The sequence below is a fragment of the Nelumbo lutea genome, chromosome 8, assembly GCF_056320005.1.
Source record: "Nelumbo lutea isolate HS-2025 chromosome 8, American lotus-T2T, whole genome shotgun sequence".
NCBI classification, from domain to species: domain Eukaryota; kingdom Viridiplantae; phylum Streptophyta; class Magnoliopsida; order Proteales; family Nelumbonaceae; genus Nelumbo; species Nelumbo lutea.
In genome coordinates, this window is record NC_142691.1 from 48,946,560 (window position 1) to 48,971,837 (window position 25,278).

The following is a 25,278-nucleotide window of genomic DNA, read 5'->3' on the forward strand; positions in this document are numbered from 1 at the left end:
ATGGTGGACGTATTTTTTTGGCAGGAGATCCTAATTTACCATCCCGACCTAACAGTTTCCAAACCAGCACTACAACCGCATATCGGGAACACTTCCCATTAACGATAAAGGAGATGCCCCAGTGTGCAGCTGCAGTCGTCAGTTGGTCTGTTGGAGTTGGGTGCGTTGTATTAGTTGCAGGGTCGTCGCCAAAAACCCAAACACTCTCCCCCTCCTCTCTCTCTCTCGCTCGTTTTCCTTCAAAATTTCCCGTACTTCCTCGCCGGCGAGACGACGACGGGTATCAGCGAAAGAGAAACTATCAAGGTAAGCTTCCTTTCATCCTTGGGTCTTATTTCAACCATGGGCAATCCTCACCTTCTCTGGCGAAACCAGCTCGGCCAAGGAAAATTTCAAGGATTCTTTCTTTTTTAACAAATATAAAAAGAGGTCGCATTCTAGATCTTGTTTTGCATTTCTGTAACGGCACAAAGGCTCGTTCAGATGGTCATTAGTTGGCGTGACTGAAAGCATTACGGTTATTGATCAGCATTTCGGTTATGTTTTCTTAGGACTTAAAATATAATAGATTATTTAAGAACAGTTGAGCTTTTGTTATGATGATTAAAAAAGGGTTTCGCCATTCTTGGTGGCTTCCTTTTTCACTTTCTTAGACAAGTTAATTATGAAAACCAAGGAATTTATCTTGCCTTTTGTAAGTGCCACCTTGATTGTTCTTCGATGAATTTGCTATAGTCTTTGTTTTAAACGATTTTTCTTAAAATATGCTCTTCATGGAGTGGAATAGCGAAATATGATTCGTGTAGCTGACCCCATATAGTTAGGATAAGGCTTTTTTGCGTTGAGTTGAGTGGAGAGGAACATTTTGCGTAAATGCCATTAGTAACCAAAGGAAAATCAGTTTCAAATACAGTTTGCTGACAAATGCTCTCCCAATCATTCCATGTAATTGATCTTTAAAGCTTTAGTTTGTTGGATGACTACTCTGTTCTTCTCCAGTTCTCCTTCATTAACTGTCATTTTACTCCCATTTTTTTTTAAAAGAAGAAGTCCAGTTTTGCAAACTGAGTATTATTGACTTGGTTTTGGCAAGAAGAGCAGGTGTCATTGTTTAAGCCTTAATTATTTTCAGGATATTGATGGCAGAAATTTTGACTACTTGGGCTTTGTGGATTATGTTTTAGGTTTCGTTTGGTGTCTTAAGTCTGGAGGAAGCTTAAATTTTGGCATCTTGGTGCTGATTTTTGTTTCTTTTTTAAATAGTGTTTTGTGGACAGAATTTGGATTGATTCCTGTCTTTGAATTGAACTGATTGCCCCCCCTGAATCTGGTTGTTGGCAACTTGCTTTTGCCTTGCTTAGCAGCTTGCAGTGGGGCCACTTGGCTTCCTGTGTTCTGCTGCTAAAAAGCTTCACTTTTATGTTATGTGAACACTTAAAATGGGTGTCATACCATGTTAGACATGCATGGACACCAAGCCTTGTAGATTCTTTTTTTTTTTTTTTGGGTAGCCTTGTAGTTTTTTTTTTTTTTCCTTCCCTGATAAGGATGATACATACCGTATGGACTTTAGATTTATCCCAGTGTACAGTTTAAACCTATACATATTGTTTGGACACCAACCCTTCTAGATCCCAGTGTACACTTTAGTTTCATCCAAGCAAGTGCAATTAGAATATAATCAATATATATATAGTGAACTATTTATCCAATATATATATAACTAAAGTGTATATATATATATATATATATATATATATAGTGAACTCCAACAATACTGCTTGCCATCATAATTTTATTTTAAATGATGGGGATTCTAATGCAGACCTTTTCCTCATTCATCTGGATTCCCACATGAATTCCAAAAATTCACTTTACTTGATTTCACATTAGTGTTGGATTACCTATTTTCATGATAGACATCTGCTCACTTTAAGCCCATGGACAATAGAAATTTCAACTTGCTACTGTGATTATTTTGCACAACCAAGTGCATTTTTTCCTTAAAGGCATCTAATAGGACAGTATTGTTCAACAATGGAAACCCAATAGAAGTTATGTATCTGCTCAGCTGAAACCCCCTGTTTATTTACTTTTGCTTTTATGTTGTAAACTTTGATTAGAAAAGATGCAAAAATCTGTCAAATGGCATCCTGAAAGTTTCTCTATTGTACTTCTTTTTCTGCATTTGCAGATATACAGAAGTTTGTGAGATAGTTAAAGAAGAAAGGAATCAAGCCCTAAAATGGTTGTTAGGCTTCGATTATCAAGGTTTGGGTGCAAAAACAAACCATTTTATCGAGTTATGGCTGCCAATAGCAGATCTCCTAGAGATGGGAAGCATTTGGAAGTCTTAGGTTACTACAATCCATTACCAGGTAGGCTTGGGTATAATATTTCACTTTATCCCTATGTATTTGTAATCAACAAATAAAATCATATGTTCAACTTGTATTTTACTGATCTATCTTTTTTTTTTTTCAATAATGTGGTTTCATTTTTTTAACTTTTTCTAATGTTGATTTTAGATTGGTCAGGACCACCTGTTAAATCATCTTCCATTCATTTATTTTTACTTCATAAAAACTTGCCTTTGGTATTCTTTTCTGTATATTGGTTTTGTTTCATTCTTACCCATCCGTTAAATATCTAGTTCATAGATTTATATATTTCCATTTTTTTAAAGATGTGACTTTTGGTGGATAATGGATACAAAAAGAGGATGGGGATGATGTTTTAGATCCTCCCACAGTAAATGATCTAGAAAATTCAAAGGTGCTACCCATACGTAATCAGATTGAGCAATGTCCTATCTGACTAGATGATCTACTGATTTATAACCCTGCCTAAGCGCCTATAGTCCATTCCAGAAACTTATCCAAGCAATCATAAATGAGGTTTTGATGTTCTACGGAAGTGCTGTGTTTGTGACAGCTCCTGTTCTGTTGGCATTTCTACACCACCTCCATTGCCAGCATTTGAATATTGAGTTGGCATTTCTACGGAAGTGCTGTGTTTGTAAATGGTCATATAAAGTTTCTACCTTTGTCACAGACTGAACCATCTCCTGTTTGCCCATCAAAAAAAAAAAAAAAAACAGAAAAAGAAAAAAAAGAAGAGGGGTGAATTCAAGTTCTTTTCTGAAAATAAGTCCATTCTTTGTAAACCAAATGGACATAAAGAAAGTGGTCGCAATTTTCTCCACTAGGTTTCAATTTTGGGGGTTAAATTTGGTGAACAGAAAGGCGTGGAATCCTTTGATGAAGGATTCCCAAAGATAAGATGGGGAGGACTAAGAATTTCCCAGCACTCAGACATTGCATAGTGTGACAACTCAAAATCTGGCTTTCCAGTTCATGAAAAGGTAGAATCACCACTCACCGTTTAGGGGAGGTGAGTGAGTACCCAAACTAGTTTGCCCTTACAAAGAAGGTCCTGGGGTTTTAATCTGGGGATGAGAAAGGGTTCTCCCCCAAACACGGTAAACCCCCCATTTATGATCTAAACTTTCTTGAATAGGGCCTCAAACAATGATTTTAACCAAAACAAAAAAGAAAGAAAAGCATGTTTATGCCATTGGGAGGAAAATGGACTGCTACCTACAATCCTTCCTTGCTTTGGTTTTAGTGTGGAATCTAGCAGACTGGTGGTTCTTGGGTACCCCTTTCCAGCTTCTCTGAATCCAAATCTTACAGAGATAGAAAGGATAGTAGGAACAAAGCAAGCCCTGCGTCCTGCATGAGCAATCCTCATATTGAAGAGGCCAAAAATGCAAATATGCAGCAAAGAAAAGAAAAAAAAAAGAAAACAACGGGAAACTTAGAACTTCCTCTGGAATTTACCTGCAAGTTGTGAGGCATCCTTTTTTTTATCAATAACTGAATTAGATTCATTAAAATAAGAAAAAAGTACAAATATGTAGAAAGGGAGAAATAAACTCTCTTATCTCTCCCATACTGAACTCATATTACAACAATGCCCAAAATAGTTGGTTTCTTCCCACCCCTTGTTTAGCCAAAGTATCAGCAAAAGAGTTAGCATCTCTTTTCATCTATTGAGTTGGGAGGTGCCCTTGTGTTAGGGCTAGATGTTTTGTGAGAGTGTTGCAAGAGAAAAAAAAACGGGAAAAGAGGGAAGGAGATTAGAGGCAATGGTGTGGGTAACAAGAGAGGAGGGAGGTGGGGAAAGGGGCAACACGGCCATGTTAACGAGAGTGGGGGCTTATGTATGTCTTTGTTTGATGCTTCTCCTAGGTGCCCCTCCTATTTATAAGAATCTGTTGGGGACAAACTAGGTTGAGTTAAAAAGGTTAGAGGGTAAAAGCATCTAGGTAGGTATGAGGTAAGGGTAATTTGGAGAGGAAGGATTTATGGGGTAATTTTGTCTTCATACTTTAGGGGTATGAGGGTAAGATTGGAATGGTTTAGGAAAAGTAAGGTCACTTTAGGGTTTAAGATTGGAAGGTAGGGTATTTAGGGTATTTTGGGTAAAAGAGAAAAGTTATGGCATATAGAGAGTGCAAGGTAGCCCTAATTGGTTGACCAATCAAAATTCAAGAAATGGAATCTTTTCAAATAGAGGGATGAATGGTAGTATTCTTGGGAAAAATTTGGTGGGCCCACATTTTTGAGGATTCTAGATTTGGTGGTGTCATCAGATTAGTCTAAGAGTGCTAAGTGGATGGAGATTTAATGGGTGAATGGTATTGGCTAGTGAGAGTCTGAAATTGAATCTTGGTTTAATCAAGGGTCAAGCGAGGGAATTTTAAAGTGAAATTTGGTAGGTAGGGTTTTAGGGGATTTGAAATCTAATGGTAGGGTCAAATGACTAGGTGATGTGTCATGATGGAAAATTTTGAAATAGGGAGTTTCGGCAAATGGGAAGGATTGAAATGGAATTTTGGTTTAATAAAGGGGGAAGTAAGGTTGTTTTAGGATGAAAGTTGATGTGTGGGGGTGTAGGTATATAGTGTCCGCTCAGACCCTCAGAGAACATCAAACACTAAATTAACACCACGGGGTTGCATGCGGGCAACCCACAGTCAACTTTCCCAATGCGATAAACCCGCAACGCATCACACGTTCTGCAATGAACCCATAGAGCACACCGCAGAACCGCGATAAACTCGTGGTTCGCTGCTCGCCTACAAGCCCATTTGCGACTTGAGTCAGGAGGAACCCGGGCTGAGCCCTTTGGCGAGAGAACCACACATGCCCAAATCCACAATAGACCCATAGCCCTTCAAAAGACGTGGCAGAGCGCCATGTAGGGTTAACAAAACGTCGCCCACTGGGCAATGACGTCATAATTGCCACGCCAATTAAATAAGGTGCACAAGAGGTAGTAGCACATGTGAATAATGAGGGATCTTGAGGGGAAGGAAAGCCGATCCTTAGGAAAATCCTCATGAGACACATGGTGAAACCCCAATGGCACACTTAATGATTGACAACAAATCTAATATTCCCTTTCCCGATAGGAGACAAGCACCTTTATCTCCTACCTTTTGGGATCCTGGGATCTCCCCCATAAATAGAGATCCTCCTCGTATTGAAATTCATCATTTGACACTCAACATTTGGCATCCAGTACTCAAGCACTCTTTCTCAGCATCCTTAGCCCCAAAAGCCTATTTCCCTACTCACTGGCCTCTCTCTGTCTTTCAAAGAGACCACTTACACCCAAGCCTTACCCAACCTATAGTGGGATTCAAGGTGTTTGGAGTTTAAAGGTAGGGTTTCGTGGATCATAGAAGGGTTAGGGTGTTTGAGAGGGTGTTCAAGCAATTTTTAGGCAGTATTTAAGCAACTATTGGGGTGACAGATAGAAAAGGTATCTAATCTCAAGGATGCATTTCAGACAAGAAACTTGGATGATTTGGCTCATTTTGAGGGTTTAGATCAAGGAAGGAAGCAAACTTGAGGTCATAGGTATTGGCTAATAATAAAGCTTGATTTGGAATCATGGTTTAATAAAGGGACAAAGGTATTTCTTAGAACTGTAAAGTGGCCTGTGTTGCCCATGGGTTGACACGATATGTGGGCCTTGCTGGGCTTGGCTCGGCCACTGTAATAATTGGGCCATGCCGTGGCTTGGCCTAAATCCCCCAGTTGTGCTAGCTTTGGTTTTGAGGCCCACGAGCCGGCATAACACGGCATGACATGGCATGACATGGCCCGCTATGAGCCACTCTGGCCCACTAAGAATATATCCATTGGGGGGTCCCCAATGACTATTTTTTTTGCTTTTTGGGGTTTTTTTACATAAATACCCCTAATAACTATAATTCCCCCTGTTGTGTAGCTCATTTAACAACAACAAGAAAAAAAGCATTCAGTTAATGATATTGAGTAATCTAATTAGCCATTTTAAGACTTTGATCCATATTGTTGTAGAGCTTTTTGGTGTTTAAATAAATAAGGAATCAAGGTTCTTTGGAGCAGCTTTTTAATTGTATGTTAGTGTCAATGCAAGTTGGGTACCAATTTGAAAAATTTACACTACATTAGGCCCAGACTTCTGGGTTGGGCTCATTCAAATTTAACAAAATGCAATGCCTGCTCAAGTTGCACCCCTATTGCCTATTGCCCACCACCCCATGGGAGTCTGCATGCAAGGTTATCTCTATGGTACATTATACTTTCCCAGGCTCATGATTGTGATTGTTTGGTGTGAGGATAATTTTCAAGGCGCCAAGGCGAGGCTGGGCGCTAGGAGTAGGGGTGCTCATGGTTCGGTTAACCGAATCGTGGGGTATTTTTTCAAACCGAACCGATTTGATCAGTTTTTTAAATACCCAAACCGAAGCTGAACCGATTCAATTGGTTAACTGGTTCAATCGGTTCACCGGTGGACCGATTAACCGCAATTCGGTTTTTCGGTTTTTTATGCACTTAAAATAAAAAAAATATAAAACTGTTGGTGGACCGGTGGTTTTTGTTGGTGCTGGCCATCTGTTATTCTCCTGTCAGTGCTGACCATCAGTTCAGATCTTGCATCGAGTCATGACGCTTCTAACAAAGTTATTTTCAGAGGTTCTTGTAAGCTATTGCGGTGAGAGCTTGAGGTGGCGTTTGGAGGAGCTGCAGAGAGGGGAGATGAGAGAGAGAGAGAAGAGAGATACAACCTACAGAGATGATGGCAGAGCCACGACCGACGTTGCCGCTTGGTGCTGGTAGTTAGCGCAGGCCGCGCAACGGAGATGATAGGCGAGAAGCTGAGAAGAAAACTGAAAACTATCGGCAAGGCGGTGACCGGCGTTGTCGCTTGGTGGTGGTGATTGGTGCGGGCTACGCGATAGAGATAACAGATGATAAGCCGAGAAGAGAGACTGAGAGTTAATTATCCCATCACACGTGACGAGTGAAGATTAAATTAGTGAACATGGAGGTGGGTGGTGGGTTTTGAAGATCCAGGATATACAAATGGAAAGAAGTAATGCCTTCTTTTTCTGACCTATTTCCATGTTTTGATAGTGTAAACTACTTTAATCTTCTTTTTCGAGTCAAGTCTGAAGGGATAGGATATCCATCACATGGATGCCCAAAGATTGCGGAATAAGGGGGCAAATTTAAAAATTTTTTCTCTCCTTTCAACTAGGAATCAAATTCCCTATTTAGAAAATCATATTTTCAAGGATCATTCTTGAACCATAAACTGAACCAAATCAGAACCAAAAGGAGTAGGGAGGGATTATACCTGATACAGAGAAGTAGTATCTCCCAATGGAAGTGTTCACGCCCAAGGAAGGATCCAAAATCTGCTCCCACTGAAGATGGCGCAGTGCAAGGTGGAGCAGAATCAACAGTCCAAAAGAACTTGACCCTTCGCAAGAATCAACTGGATGGCTTGTGAATACAACTCCAACCAATCTTTTCTCCAAAAGATTGGTATCAAGATCAAATCTTGATTTCTCCCAAGAACTGGAGATCGAACTGCTGGAGGCGGCGGCTGCAGGAAGGAGGCGGCAAGAGAGTATTTGTAGGGTGCAGATTCTCTCTTGTGATTTCAGCTCTGAAGACAAGAATGTGTATTGCTTGCATGTCTAAAGGCTGTCGCCCCTTCCTCCTTTTATAGACTTAAAGGAATCAACTCCTAATCCCATTAGGAGTTGCTGATCGAAATCAAATTTGGATTAGAAGTCCCTTTAAGTGATAAGGGATGACCCTTATCTTATATGTAGATTATATCAGCCATCTCCTAATCTAATTAGGAGGTTTCCAGATCTAAATTTCATTTAGATCTTGGACTCTCTAAGTGGATAGAGTCAGGCCCAATCCTATCAGTTAATCCATCTCAGAATTCGCCCCTTTAAATGACTAATCAAACCAGTCCAGTTCGAAATGGGCTTAAGGCCCATTTAAGGTTATGTATTCACTTAACCTTCCAAACTGCTGCCTAGTTGGGCTTCCTTGTATGGCGTGGGACCCAAACATCGATCTACACATCAACCACATGGGTTGAGCCCAGCCTTTGTTATAAGGCCTAGCCGAATACATTGTTATGGACAGTGCACCCCTTGAAAACCATCTCATGGTCTCTATGGGCCCAACACTTACCCTAAGTGGTCCCTGGGCCAAGCCACCTTGTAACACCTAGGGACTGTGGGTAGATGCAAGATTAGCCTATCAGGCATTATCTTCAATGGTCTTACACTTAACCTCTTAGCCCATAATGATCATACACTGCCCGACAAGAGAGGACCTCTCCCTCGGCTGCAAGGAACAGTGTTGCACTCTCTGCTTATATGGATCCCGGGAATTAAAACCTTTTGCAAATCATTTTGAAACCATAACTTTTATATCTCATAAAAAATATATTTTGCAAAACAAATCTCAACGATTGAAATCGGCTGCCAGCAGTCTTGGTTTCCATCAGTTAGAGTGCATCCCTGATCATTACCTTTGTCTGACAAAGGGGCTGATCCTGTCACTATGATCACCCACTCAGATGAATTCTCAGACTGTCCCAACATACCTAGGTTTTGACCCCCACTAAGGATCTCACTGATTGGTACATCAAAGACAGCCAAATCCGACACCTAGTGCAGTATCACAATCGAGTCTAGGGGTCGGGTGTAACTTTCCAGTTTTGCCCATCAATCTCCAAGGTCCAGGGCAATACTGGAAATTTGGTCCAGTTCAAAGATTCAATTAATCCTACACTGTACGTGCCTAGGGTCTCACCCTGGCAGTTGAGACATGCCACCCCAATCGACTTGGTGGCACCACAGTGTCAGCCTTGTCAAGATAGGTCTCCCCAGACCGACCCACTGGCTGTGAATATTCTAAACTAATACGAGTCTCATTAAGTGTCCAGTTTAAGGGTATTACACATAAACATACCAAGGGAACATGAATCAAATATGCACTTTTATTCATTTACAATAAACTCATAAAGTACATCATTTTGATTGAAGCTAAGGGCATACAAAACTGTCTAACAAAGTCAACAGATTAACCAAAGAGACCGAGAGAAAAAGAGAAGCTGAAAATTTCGATTTTCGAAAAGGCAAACTAGCAGTCACCAGTCAACAGTTTGAGACTTTCAGCTTTTTTTTTGAAACTTTTCAATTCGATTTTCAAAAAAAAATAAAATATATAATATATAATACTATATAAATAATGTTACTATATATATATATATCGGTTGGTTCGGTTAACTGCTGGTTTTTTAAATGGTTAACCGAAACCGAACCGAAACTGTCGGTTTTTTAAGAATATTGAACCGAAATAGAACTGAATTCGGTTAACCGATTTTTCAGTTCGATTTCAATCGGTTTTCTCATTTAGTTCGGTTTTTTGGTTTTTTTTCTCACCCTTAGTTAGGGGGGCGCCTAGGTGATGGATTTTTTTATATAGAAAATGTAGATCATAGGGTAGTTTCCTCGGTACCATAACCATATTTCCTTAATAATTATTCATAACTTTCATAAGAAAAGTATAGAGTTCATGTTAAAGTATAGAAAATGTGTTGATTAGACAATTTTAAGTTCTTCCTTACTTATTGGTTCAGGTTTTGAAGTCTTCGAGGGTTCAATATAGCATTTAGCAATGTTTGTATTGATTAAATCCTAACAAATAAGAAAATAATAAAAACAAATTAGTATATAAACATAAAAAATGAATATTTTAGTTTAATAGTGCCTATTTTATAATTATAATGTCAAAAAATAAAGAATAAAAAATTATTTTACAATACATAGTACAAAATTGCTTGGCGATTAGGCAAGGTGAGCCTCAAAGGGCGCCTTGTCACCTAGGCGTCGCCTTGACAATTTTTGAGGCCAAAGATGAATTGTTTCTAAGGCACTTCTCCTGGTAGGCCTAGCTGCATTTATGTTCCTCCTGATGAATTCTCTAGTCTAGCTTTACCATGAAGTCTATGTTGATGGTAGTTGGTTCTTGAATACGAATCCCCAAAAAGAGACTGATTGATCACCTTTCTTCACTATTACATTAACTCTAGTGTTTTGATTTGAATACCTCCTCCCAGGAAATTTATGTTGTGCTGGTTAATTATAGAATTAACAGAAGAGTGAATAAAAAAGTAAGTAGTAATTTAGAATGCTGAGGTTGCTGACTATCTCAAGGTTAAGTGTCCAGCACAAGAGCTGAACTATTGTCACCATCTGCTAAGCTTCAATTCTATTTTGTCCAATATTAGTTGAAGGTTTGTCTTTATTGAATTCCAAGAGGAAAAAAATGATAGACAACTATTTATCAGGTTTGCCTCTCCATCTTAAATGAACTGAGTGACTGGACTAGAATTCTTGTTCAATCTATAAGGAATGTTGGGACTTGAGAATGGATAAGGCTTCAAGGAGCTAATTCGACTTGATAAATTTGCTAGTCATATTTGTACTTCTCAATATTTATTTGGTGTTTTCCATTGTTGTTTTGTGATTTTTTATTATGAGAAATTGGATTTTCATATGTTTTTCTTTTTTTTTGTGTATTTATAGGACATGATGGTGGTAAACGAATGGGTCTAAATTTTGATAGAGTGAAGTAAGTTATCATTCTTTCACTCATTAATTTTTTGGGTGAATGTATGCTTCCTAATATATTTTATCTCTAATCGTTATTAAGTTTTAGCAGGTTTAATGCAGGAGCTGAAGAATCAAATTTGGAATTTTTTGAAAATTTCTATATTTTTGTATATTTAACAGTATGGGTATTTTCATCATTTTAAGTAGTCCTGTGTGGGCCTGGGCTATAACATCTTATTCCTCTAGCTTAGTAGGGCTTATCTTTCAATTTTCAGTTTATTTGCATTAATAAATAGGAAGTTATTGTGTTTCTTGACGCACAAGACAAGGAGTGGCACTTCTGTAATTATGATGAACAGTATTCCGAGCCACAAGTCACTCTATATAAACAGATGTATTCTCTTCCTTTTGAAACTAATGAATGAATGAAGATTTCTTTAGAGCAAGTTTGCTATATGGAGTGATTCCTACAAACCCTAGAGTAATTCTAGGACCCCTTGGAGTGATTCCTTGGGATCTCTCTCTCTCTCTCTCTCTCTTCCTCTCTCATTTCTGTCTGCTAATGGTTTGTTCCAGCCCTATTGCATTAGTTTTGGTATATGCTCTCACAAAGTAACCAATTCTATAAGCCTAGGGTATCATTTAAACAATCTCATTGGTCTAGAGTCAATGATGATAGGGATTTTGAACCATATGAAAGGTCTATGCTTGATTTACTTAAGAATTTGGTGGAAGAAAGTAGATCTAGTAATGTCGGCTATAGGAGTAAGGTTTTCATGAATGTTAGAAGAGAAAGTGAAGTGCCTAATTTCAAGGGAGATGAAGGCCAACAAGCATTCTTTGATTGGATTGCTAAACTAGAAGAATATTTTGATTGGCATTATATCTGAAAAACAAAGATTTAGATTTGCACGCACGAAGCCGAGAAGCTCACGGGTATTGCTAAAGTATGGTGGAGAATTCTTGAGCAACAACTAGAAAATAGAGGTGAATATCCTATTACCACATGGGTAGAGATGAAGAGGTATTTGCAAGAAAAGTGCATTCCGCAATACTTCCTTGATGATCTAAATGTGGAGTTGAGTAATCTCAAGCAAGGTATGCTATCTATAGTTCAATCCACAAGTTTGATGAATTATATATTAGATGTGACATTACAGAAAGTGAATGACACAAATTATTTCGTTTCATGAATGGATTAAGGGATGATATCAAGAATGAATTGTCTACAATTCAGATTTATGACTTAGATCATGCCTTTGAATCGACTCAAGGTAGAGAAGAAGCATCTGGTTACAACAAAGAATTTGAAGCCAATGAGAAGAAAGTACAAAGTTGAAAATAAAGAAGATTTCCTGCATGTTCGATGCCCATCCTAGAGCTAAAGTTGTGAATGAAGAATTTCAACCTATAGAAGTTGTAGACATTGAAGATCAAAAGGGTGCGAGCCAAGAAAAGATTGGAATTGTTGAAGAAGGAACTTCCAACACCCATGGTCAACTTGAGGCTAATGATCAAGAAGAGATAGAAGTGGAGCACGTTGAAGAAATTCAGGTGCAAGATGCATATGTATTGGTTGCAGTAGATGTTAGTAAGGAAGTAAGTTGTGACTTTACCTTACAAGTTCAATTGGGACCAATTCAAGAATTACAAGTTGACATGGTACGACTCCCACCAACATCAATAATGGCAGAAGTTCAAGAGTTTGTTGAAGAACCAAGGGTAGCTGAACACATAGAGATGGTGATTTCTCAACTAGAGGTTGAAGGAAAAGTTGCAAATGTTGCAGTTGAGATTTTGGATATGAAAGTTCATAGTGATAAGCTATTTATCAAAAAAAAGTTCATAGTGATAAGCAAGGGGAAGATTCACCACAAGATAGGTTGATTGGTGATGTAAGTGTTCAAGAAGCTAATGTTATTGATGATTTAACAATGTAGGTTATGGAAGGCAGTATTTAAGACATGCATTACTTTCAAGATCCATTTATAGCTACTATGTCAGTGACATCTACTCTGCAGTCCAAGTGTGTTGAAGCAACTATGGAATTACTACACCTTTTGTCATTGAGGTACATCAACTCAGTGATTTAAAAGGCGTGCTTAGGTGCACTGGTGAGGCGCATTTTGGGGTATGTGCCTCACCCAGGTCCTAGGCCCACCCCTTTCAAAAGGCGCATGCTTGGTGTGCCTAGGCGTGTGCCTGATGCGCCTTGCGCTTCAGCCTAGGCATACGCCTTTTTAAAATTTTGTGCTTTTTTCCTTTTTTTTTTTTGAGTCAAACGGCTGGGTCGGGGGGCTCTGCCCCCGGATCCCCAACCACACCTCTCGAGGTAAGCTCGAACAAGTCTATGTTAGGGTCTGAAATTCTTCTTTCTCACATAAAAAATATTGATTTTATAACTTTCATTGCCTTTTAAGAAGATATTTTATTGCAATGAATGAATGAACAACATTAGCAAATAGGGGATTCTCCTCAAGGGGCGTGGTACAAAGGCGACTCATATAATCAAGAATGCAATATATTTTACATCACATTAGCTACTTAATGCAATTAAGGAAAAAAAGAGATTGTGGGTTTTACATGCTTGAAAATTGGCCCTTGCACCTTGTGCTTTTAAAATGCTGCATCAACTTATCATCGTCAAGTTCTTCATTTTTTGGAACCAAGGGAGAATAATGCAGGAGCTAAAGAATCAAGTTTGGAATTTTTTGAATTTCTGAAAATTTCTGTATTTTTGTATATTTGGACCGTATGGGTATTTTTGTCATTTTAGCTAGTCCTGTGTGGGCCTGGGCTATAACATCTTAGTCCTCTAGTTTAGTAGGACTTATCTTTTAATTTGCAGTTTATTTGCATTAGTAGATAGAAACTTATTGTGTTTCTTGATGCACAAGACAAGGAGTGGCATTTTTGTAATTATGGTGAAGAGTATTCTGGGCCACAAGTCACTCTATATAAATAAATGTATTCTCTTCCTTATGAAGCTAATGAATGAGTGAATATTTCTTTAGAGCAAATTTACTCTATGGAGTGATTCCTACAAACCCTAGTGTGATTGATTATAGGACCCCTTGGAGCGATTCCTTGGGATTTCTCTTTCTTTTCTCTTTCTCTACCCTTGCTACTCTCTCTCTCTTTCTCTCTCTCTCTTCCTCTCTCATTTCTGTCTTCTGATAGTTTGTTCCAGCCCTAATGCATCAAGGTTATCTCATAAGCTGAAGTTACAGAACCATCAAAAAAAAAAAAAAAAAAAAGAAATATAAGCAACAAGAAATACCATGTATGACTTTAATATAAACATAATAACCAATAAGAAGAACAGTCAGTTTGGTATCTAAGAGAAATGTGGAATATTCATCTCCATGCATTATTGCATAAAGATTTCTTATTGCTTTCTGCTATGTGACAATGGAAATTCTTTAACAAAATTCTGAAAAGGTGTGATTTGTAAACTAGACAGACATTGAAAAAACATATGATCCAGTTGATTGGATGCTTTTGATAGAATTATAAAAATGGTTTAGAGGAAGTACAGTCTGTTGTTAGGGACCCAGAAAATGGGCTGAAGGTATATTCTAGAAAGAAGAGGAAGAAGCCAACTCAGACAATGAGACAACTAAGCACAACTACTCAAGAAACAGTTGGCAACTAATCAAGATTCAGTTACATGTAACCAACCAAGAAGCCAAGCAGCAAGTGATTAGTTAGCTGTAATAATGTCACATGACTATTACAAGGAGAACAATATAAATAGAGGACTGTACTCTGAAAGAAGGGAATAGAAGACTTGCATCAAATTCTTTCTCTCTCTCTCTCTCTCTCTCCCCCTTCTCTCATCAAATTCGATTCAGGAGGTAGCTTCACCCTCGAAGGGAAGCCTGTGTTGTGCAGTAACTCCAACAATTTGGTATCAGAGCTTTGAAGAAATCCTGAAGAACAGAGGATGCCGAGTACCAGGTCTGAAACTGTTGACAAGGGTTGATTGCATGGAAGTGCAACTGCATAAAGTCATTGGAAATTTTACAGGAGATTAAGCATTCTCTAGTGGCGATCATGGCACAACTGGAGAAAAAATTGATTGAAGGAAACCACAAAAGTGAGCAAGAAGGAAATAGTTGAGACTCCGAAGGGAATCAACACGATACTGGAGCTGCCATGAGAAAAAGCTTAACTTCCCAAATTATTCAGGTGAGGATCCCATACTCTGGATTTTTAAGGCTGAGAAATGTTTTGAATACCATGACCTAGCTATCAAAGAGTCACTGTCGCCTCATTCCCCTTAGAAGCAGGAGGAAATACTCTGGTTTCGATGGTTCCGACGATCACATCGCTAGGTATCTTGGGCTGACTTCACAAAAGCCTTTATGCATACGATTTGGACCCATCAGATTTGACAGTTGTGATAAAATGTTATCAAAGCTGAAACAAACTGGATCTGTTAAAGATTACCAGATCGAGTTCGAGAAACTTTCAACGAGGGTACAAGGCTGGCCGGAGATGTCATTGCAGCTACTTCATCGGCGACCTGAAAGCCCTCCAACCTATTTCACTGCACGGCACTTTCAGCTTAGCATGAAACCAAGAAGAAATGCTTACTTGTTTTAAGAGATTAAATTGACCCTCCTTTATGTCTTACCCTAGGTCAAGTTTGGGCCCACGGTCCACTCCAGCCTACCCATGCAGCCCAAGTGATCCTGGTCCAATGCCTATTATAAACAATCGGCCCACAAAAAGAATAGAGGGCCCATAGCCCAAGTCCACCGCCTTAATACCCACCCCTGTACCATTGGGGAAGCTATCATGGGCCAAAATGCAGGCCTGCAGAGACTGTGGTCTCTGTTACAACTGTGAGGAAAAATTTGGGCCGGTTACAGATGTAAGGCCTTACATCTCTTCATGCTTCAAACAGAAGAAATGGAACCAGAAGAAGAAGGGAGCCTAGAAGGGCCTGTAGAACAAGATGTGCTGGACCAACCTGAAATATCACAGCATGCTCTTTCATCAGGATCAAATCACCACAAGCAATGAGAGTCCAGTCATCTGTGATTGGTTACAATTGACAGTGGACTTCACAATAAATGGAAAACACTGCCATCTAGCAGGTTTGGCATCAACTCCACCCCAGCCAAACGGGTTGAGGACTATCATCAAAACATGTCAAGATGAAGGTCAAATAATTTTCATGAAAATAGGGGTGGAACCATCGATCATAGTGATAACAACAGAGGAGCCTATCCCATTGGAAGCCCACAGGAATTGCAAAAACTTGTACCAGAATATTTGGATAATCTTCTAGGAACCAAAAGGCTTGTCACCCACAAGGCCCATGGACCATTGGATTGGGATACTTCTAGGTGCACCACCATTGAATGTGAGGCGATATCACTACCTAAGATTAGATTTCAACGAGAAGAAATGGAAAAAATTGTCCAAGAATTGTTGGACAAACAATTTATTCAACCAAGCTCTAGTCCGTACTCAGCACCTGTGTTCTTTGTCAAAAGAAAGATGGGACGTGGCTATTTTGCGTAGATTACCATACCCTAAATCAGACTACAGTCAAAGATCCATCCCTCTCATTGATGAGCTGTTGGATGATTTACAAGCAGCCATAGTATTCTCTAAACTTGACCTCAGGTTGTGTTATTATCAAATAAGGATCCACTCAGAGGATCAGTGATTTAAAAGGTGCCTCAAGTGCACCTAGGCACACAAGCAAGGCACATTTTAGGGTATGTGCTTTGCTTAGGTCCTAGGCACAACACTTTTAAAAGGCGCATGCCTGGTGTGCATAGGCGTGTGCCTTTTTAAATTTTCACGCTTTTTTGTTTTGAACCTAGTGGCTTTGCCCCCGGATTCCTGACCACACCCCTCGAGACAAGCCCAAAGAAATCCATGTTAGGGTCTTAAAATTCATAATTCTCACATAAAAAATAATGATTTTATAATTTTAATTGCCTTTTAAGAATATATTTTATTAGGATGAATGAATGAACAACATTAGCAAATAGGGGGTTCTACTCCACTCTAGGCGGACACCTCCCACACCTTTTAAAGCATTGTTCCTGTGAACTCCCCTCCAATTTGAAATCATCAACCCTCACAAAAACCCCAAACATAGGCAAGCAAAATAAAAAGAGAAAACATATAACATAGCATGAGAACATCGATGCTACTACATGCAATTAGGGAAAGAAGCAATGAGTATGACTACATTATCAACCAAGCCGAGAGCATACTGATTGAGATAAAATTCAGCAAACATTCCCATATGCAAGATGGAGAAAAATGAAAATAAACTACACCATTATAATATGCAATAAAAAAATACAACACATATTAATGGACCAAAGAAAGATGAAACTAGGGATTTGGGGCACCTTAGACATGCTATTTGGCATGCATTTTCTAAGACATTAAAGGGATATAGCCTATAAAGTTGACTAACATTTGCAAATCATCAAAAACAAAGCCAATAGAAATCATAAATTTGACAAAAAGAAATGAAGAAGCACATACCTTGTTAGCCTTTTGGCAAACACCTTGAATGCAATAGAGGGGATCTTTGATAGTCCAAGTGTGGGAGAGAGTTGGGACGTTTTTAGACTTCTAGACTCTAAAGGAAAGCCCGAAATGATGACAAAAAGCTTGACAAGAATCCCCCAATCATTTGGAGCACTTTTCTCTTCCCCTTTTTACTTTTTCTTCTACTTTTGTCTTCTTCTTCTTCTTGCTCTTTGTTCTCTTTACAATTGTTGGCCGAGCTCTAATTGAGTCTCTCTCTCTCTCTCTCTCTCTCTCTCTCTCTTTGGGAAGCTAGAAGATGGTGGGAGGTAATGGAGAATGGTAGTGAGGATTTTGTGAGAAGGTTGTAGGAGAATGGAGGTTTAGAGAGGAGGGGAGAAGATGATGAGCGAGGTGGGATAAGAGATTGTTGTTGGGATGTTTTTTGCTTAATGGAGGGTGTTAGGTTTAAATGGAAAGAGGGATAATGATTGTCTTACTTGTTCGGTTTGAATGGAATAGGAAGGTAGGGGAATTTCTTTCCTTTTAAGAGAGGGTTTTAGGAAGGAATAAGCTTCCTTTTATAAAGTGAGCCAAAGGGGGGGATTTGGATTTTCCAAAAAGAGTTAGGGGTGCCCTAGGGTTTTAAAAAGAGGGTGCCCCATCCTAGGGCCGAATTCAAAGAAGCTTTAGGCATGGAAATCTAGTGACGAGGGAGGTTTCTTGTGTTGGGAGGGTTTCTGCAATTTTTAAAAGGTGTGGGGGGGGGCTCTTGTGAGGGAGGACCTAGAGAATAATTTCATTGAATTTTAAAGGTCATGGGTTTATTGGATGTCCAAGATTTAATGAGGATTTTTCATGGAAATCCAATGGCTAGGGGTTTGCCAAGTGTTAGGGGGATTTTTTACAAAATCCAAGGGTAGGAGGGATAATGAGGACTGAAAAAGATTTTTAGGAATATGGAAGGGCTAAAAAAGCACTGAATGCCCAAGATTAAATGAAACTTTTCCATGGAAATCCAAGGGTGGGAATTCAAACCCACATGGCTGAAGTGTGCCCTAGGCCTTAGGGGGGAACTAATAAGATTCAAGGAAACGGAATCTTGGGTTTTTACAAGGGTATGAGGGGTATTTTCATAAAAAAAATCTACGAAAGGGTATTGAGGTGGGGTCAATCATTTGGAGGGGGGTAGAAGGTGTAGGGATCTTAGGGAAATTGAGCATCAAGTGTTTTGACCAATGAGATTGTGTGAATTGGAATCCTTTTTTGATGAAAGGGTAAAATGGGTAATTTTGTGATAAAACTTGATGTAGAGGCTGTAAGAGGTCCAAAGAAGGTGATAATGGGGTTTAACAGTCTTGGGGGGTCCAAAGAAGAAAAAAGGGAAACCCTTAATATGTTTGACTCTACCCTAAGTCCATATTCCCTAATGCTTTTTCATCCTTTTACATATTTAGCCATGTTAGAACACCCTTAAACCTAGATCTTTTGAGGCTACCACCTCAATGATTTTGCGCCTCGAGGTGAGAGACGTATGCTTCACCGAAACTAAGGCTATCGCCCTACAACATCTTGAAGAGGCTACTGACACTAGGCATTGTTCGGCCGCCTTGTCTTGAAGCGTACGCCTCTTGCCTTGCCTTGGACGCCTTTTAAAACCATGGTCTTGGGGCTGTGTTGCGAAGGTAATCTTTGATTAAGATAATTGTGGCCAATGAAAAGGGTTGGTTCAGAATCTTATTTGTAGAAGGGGCAAAATGGGTATTTTTGGGTCTGAAATTTGTTGGATGGTCAATCAGGATGTTGAGAAAGGTAGTGATAGGGTTTAGGTGTCTTGGGAGTTAGGCCACGAAAGTGCTTAATTTGGATAATTGCAGTCAATTATCCACGATAAAGATCATGAATTAGGATAATTGCAGCCAATGAAAGTGCTTAATTTGGAATCTTATCTATAGGAGGGGTAAAATGGGCACTTTGGGTTGAAAATTTCATGGATGGTCGACTGGGAGGTTTAGAAAGGTGTTGGTAGAGCTCGGGTGTCTTGGAAACTTTTCCACGATGAAGATATTAGATTAAGACAGTTGTAGTGAATGAGAGGGCTTGATTTGAAATCTCATCTATAGGAGGGGTAAAATGGGCATTTTGGGTCTGAAATTTGATGGATGGCTGATTGTAGGGTTTAGAAGGGTGTTGGTAGGGTTTGGGTGTCTTTAGAGTTGTGTTGCGATGAAAATCTTGAATTGGGATAATTGCGGCCAATGAAAGTGCTTGATTCAAAATCTTATTTGTGAGAGGGGTAAAATGGGCATTTTGAGTCTGAAATTTGATAGATGGTTGATTGGGAGGTTTGGAAAGGTGTTGGTAGGGTTTGGGTCTTGGAAGTTGTGCCACAATGAAGATCTTAGATTAGGATAATTTTTTTGATAGATTAGATTAGGATAATTGTGGCCAATGGAAGTGCTCGATTTGGAGTCTTATCTATAGAATGGATGGTGAAATGCTGCATCCAAATGATATTAAGGTCCATTTATCACCATCTTCACATAACAATAAAATGACACATTCACATTCAATAATGCCTTAAAATGATAAAACAGTTCATAACACATTCAAATGATTTTAAGGTCAACTCAGTTCAAATCAGAGAAGAAGAACTAGGAAATGAAAGGGTGTGTTCACCTTAGTCACATGCCCAGAAATCATTAACTTGTATATGAACAAGGTTAAGGAAAGGACAGTTGTGCCCTTCTCTTACAAGAAAGAATAAAACAAAGAAAATGTGTACATAAGTTACAACATAAAAGAGTGGTCCCAAGAGCCAAAAAAGGAAAGAAGATGTAAGAGACATAAATCAGCCTCTACATTTAATAGTAACACGGTCCATAACAGTAAATGGCATAATAGTCAAATGTTACATCAACTGATAAAGTCCATAACATTAAAATGATACATTCGAATGACATAACAATCCATTAGCACCATATTCATATATACATTCAAATGGTACATTAAAATACAGCCCATAATAGGGGAAATATGATACATTTGGATGGAGTTTAATAGGGGAAAAATCATACATTTGATGGGATTTGAATAGATAATAGAGGTTGGATGTAGAGAGTTTCAGATGACATACCTAAGAAGAGGGGTCTGTACACCAGACTTGTAGAAGAAGAAGATTAGGGTTTACCTAGGGTTTGGAGTTGAGAGAGTTGAGAGTTGAGAGAGAGAGACAAGAGTCGAGGTCGAGAGTTGAGAGTTGAGAGAGAGAGACAAGACAAGAGGTCGAGAGGTCGAATGTAGAGAGTTTCAGATGACATACCTAAGAAGAGGGGTCTGTACACCAGACTTGTAGAAGAAGAAGATTAGGGTTTACCTAGGGTTTGGATTTGAGAGAGTTGAGAGTTGAGAGTTGATAGAGAGAGACAAGAGTCGAGGTCGAGAGTTGATGGTTGTTTTGCCCCAAAGGCCCAAACTCTTTTATTATTCTTTTTATTTCTGTACTTTGTGATTTCGTCCCTAAGGCTCAATTTGGAAGGAGTACAAATACAAATATGTACAGTACAAATACATACAAAATAATACAAAATACAAGGTTTTGCGCTCTACACATTTGTATTTGTACTCCTTCCAAATAGAGCCTAAGGCTTAGTTTGGAAGGAGTACAAATACAAATATGTACAGTAGAAATACATACAAAATACATAATTTTACACCCTACATATTTGTATTTGTACTTCTTCCAAACTGAGCCTAAAGTGGCTTTTGTTTTTTGGACTTTGGCTTCCAGAATTAGTCGCTACCAAGCAAAGAAAGCTAAAGCAAAGCTACTGTAGCCCAACCCCTCAAGATTGAGTCCATAGAGACTTCCTTGAACTCCCTCCTCTATTGGTACCCAGGGTCATGAAAAGAACACAAGAGAAGGGTCTCAAAGAATCTAAAACCCAAATTCTTGAATAGAAAACAACTTGAGATAAGAAAATATCTCCTAGAAGGTTTATCAAATTGAACACATTTCCATTTATTTTTATTTTTGATTGTTAACTGTATCAAAATTTTATTGATTATGAGAGAAAAAATTATGCATAATGTGTTATACAATCAAATTGTCCTAGCTAAGCTAGTCAGCCCTGTTCTTTACATCATAATTGTTGCTGCCAATTGTGGAGCCAAGGGCAGCTTGTTAACTTCCAAGGTCTGAAAGCCAAGGGTCCTACCTACTAAGAGTGAAAAGGCATTAGAGGCCCTGGTAATGTTCCCAGGGGTGAGGACTCTGACAGTCAAGTTAGCCGAGGGCTGTGAAGGGAAGCCGAGGTCACAGCAAGAGAATAATGATTAGCTCAAGTGTGCGTAAGTGTACCTTTAGGTTGTGGTGCCCCTTTTATAGTCAGAGTCGCCTGAGAGGAGTGAGTACTAATAAGTAGCCGTCCCGTGAATTGCGGTCACGAAGAGGGCAGCCAAAGAGCCGTCAGCCGATCACTATCCCTTCATAAGTGTGTTGGGAGTAAATATGCCGAGAACGTGGTGCCTACACATTAAATACTCCCACAGTAATGATTTGTGGGAATTACCCTGTTGCCCTTGGACGAGTGCAAAATGGCGGGAATACTCTTGGGTAGTGCCATGTGTCAGCATCTGGTGAATCGACTGAATATGCCTATATCAATTATGTACACTTCCCCAAAACAAATGTGTTCTGCTTGCACCTTGTTTCACTATTGAATGTGCCAAGCTGTTAGCAGATTTCTGTACCCAATTTACAGTGATCTCCATCTCCAAAAATAGATGCAAGATTTCCTTCATCTCATTCCTATAATGCTAGTATTCTTGCTTCTTGTATTTTAACGGCCCAGTATTGTCCTTTGAGTCTCCTATGATCAAACTTCTGAAATCCAGTAGTTTATCTAGCCTTAACCATTGTAATTACAAGCAGTTCTCCTCTAATTGAGTCTCCTCTTCCAACTGGTCCTGAGAAGCAAGCATTTCTCCATTACTATTCCTGAATACTCACCCTATACCTGAATTGCCTGGATTTCATCAATTGAAACCATAAAAAATTAACTTAACTCAATTGATGGGTGGCAGTCACCATTCTAGTTGAATAGTTGTTCTAGAGGTAGATGAGTATGCCATCTGCTACCAGCCCCTTAAGATGTCATCTATAGAGAAAGGTTCAAATATATTTATAGTTTATCAATGGTACCACTTTTACAGATGTTTTCAATCAAACTTTCCTTTGTCTGTGGTTTTTCCATATATATCCTTGCATTTCTAAAACCAAAGTCCCAAGATTTGGACATGGATTAATATTTGTCCTTTGAGGCTTTGACATATTCATCAAACAAATTCACAATGGCAATGACATCACATATTTGTTGAGATTATGAACCTTATTGATCATTTGGGAGGGCTTCTCTTTCAAAAATTAACTCCTGTAAAAAGAATTAGGACTAACAAGGGGTGAATAGAGATGACTTGTTTTGGGATGGAGAAGGAAATCCATGATGTATGCAGCTTCCATTTTGGGCATCCCAATCTCTGGGGTGTAGCCATTTCTATATTTATCTCCTTTTTTATATTAATAAACTGTTGTTGTCATTCACAAAAAAAGGACCTATGAGTCTGAGGGGTCCTTCAATAATACCTGCTTTTGTTGAGCCCTTTGACCTTCTAATTCTACTATGGTTTTCTCAGTGAAAGCAATTTGGTTGGTGTCAATTCCACAAAAAATAAAGGCCCTTTTTTGGGATATGATTCACCTTAAACTCAATAACTGTGAGGCCCTCTAATGGAGAAACCAAAGAACCCTCCTTTCCCCTCAATAGGTGTACCCTTTGTAAGGTTTATAGAGAAATAACGTATCACTTGCTACCCTCATGTCCATTTGTTAATCATTTTTGGGATCATTTTGCCCTCTCTGCAGAGATTGACAACCTATTTAGAGACCACTTGATAACAGTTGTAGTTGCTGAACAGAACAACAGTGGATAATATAATTTTTTTTGGCAGTGGATAATATAATTAAATAATAGAATTTTAGAGGGTATAGCAATCAGCCCATCTCTAGCTTCAATCATTAAGGAATTCAAAACCTACATAAGAAAACTCTTTCTATCAGAATAGACAGCAGAAGGATAGATCACTGATCACTTAGAGGAAGAAATATGAAAGCAGGGGGCAGGGGGGGGGACTTGGCTACAATCAGAAATCACTAAACCTGGTCATGTTACAATATAATATATCTGTGATTTCAAATTCATTGAGTACTATAATATGCTCATTTTCTACTTTCTTGCTGTACTTATCATTATTGTTTCTCTAATAAAGTTTTTGACCTAAAATATCTATAAAATAAATAAAAAAACATCCACAATACAAGAACTTGGTGCAGGCTTTATATTCTAATGCATTGGCACCACAAGGATAAAAGTTCTGGAACAAAGCAATGTTAGCCATACCAACTTCTCTTAAATGCCTAAGCTTTCCCATTTCTGATTACCTAGAGCTATTTTTCATCCCACCAAATCTTACTTCTGTTCTATCCAAACATCTACAAACATAACCTATTTGAACAGTGGGTAATTAATGTTGTCATATTCAGTGATAATGACAAGACCAATTGTCTAAGGCATCAAGGTTTGTAGACTCTCACTGTAGTCTAGAAGTTGTTGCCGAAGCGAGTGATCCTCTCTTGGGCATGAAACTTATTCTCTATTCATTCAAGTTTGTGAAATTTATATGCTAACAGAAGCAATGACCTTGAAAGGTGTTCTATTCTTTCTAGGAGGGAATCATATAGTCTGTTCGATAGGGCTACAGGATTAAATGGAGATTCTTCAATGCCTTTACTGCATTCTTAAGGGTAGTTTAACAGTCTACAACTCTAGATGGTTGCTATTTTTCTTTTAATTTTCATAGTTTAGAATATTTTAGTCCTTCTTAATTGGTGGTAGGTTCCTTCAAAAATGTACAGATGCTTGTAATCTATCATCTGTTTATACATGTTTTATTTTACTTTGAAGTGAAGATAAATATATTTAATTTATGCTTGTTTTTGATTTATTATTTACTCAATTTTTTTCTTTTTTTTTTCTCTGTCAGGTACTGGTTATCTGTTGGTGCCCAACCTTCAGAACCTGTTCAGCGCATTCTTTTCAGGGCAGGGCTTCTACCGCCACCACCAATGCTTGCAATGGGCCACAAAGGTGGACCCCGTGATACCCGTCAAGTTGATCCTTTGAGTGGACGCTTTGTTAACCCTGCAAAATCTGATGTTGCTGATCAAGCCGGTGAAGAAATTAATGCAGAGGATGATAGATATGACTCATGATATGCTCAGCTCTTCTCGATGTGTGTTATTTTTTTGGGATTCTGGGGGGTTTCAGCCACCCTAATTCCTACTCAACTTGCAGGATGAGTGGGTTTAATTTTGTCACCACTTCAGAATATAATATGCTGAAGCAAATCTGAGTTCTGTAAAAGAGAAAACTTTTGAAGGATTTTAGTTCTTCGTGTTCTGCTAATTTGACGGCTTGGTTGAGAATTTGATACTTTCCTCTCTATATAGGGAGATCATGGTTTGTGACTTACTTTTTATATCTTGAACCCACAATCGTCCCTTTGTGTGTGAAAAGGAGGTCTGGTTTCACCTTTCTTTCATCTGATCTGCTTTTTTTTCCCTTTCGGATAAGAGGAATAATCTTATATTTATGATGTCACCTTATGTAGTTTTGATTCATTTTCTCCTGCCAAGTGTGAATTATCACAATAGCCTTACTTCA

General features: G+C 38.8%; 1 protein-coding gene across 1 annotated transcript; it reads left to right on the top strand.

Moving 5' to 3' along the window:
• Positions 1–25,278, top strand: LOC148844065 (small ribosomal subunit protein bS16m/bS16c-like). The gene is made up of 4 exons (XM_088959638.1): positions 1–306; positions 2,195–2,378; positions 10,964–11,009; positions 24,599–25,278. Exons 2-4 carry the CDS (start codon positions 2,246–2,248, stop codon positions 24,825–24,827), a joined length of 408 nt encoding a protein of 135 aa, XP_088815764.1. The 5' UTR covers positions 1–306; positions 2,195–2,245; the 3' UTR covers positions 24,828–25,278.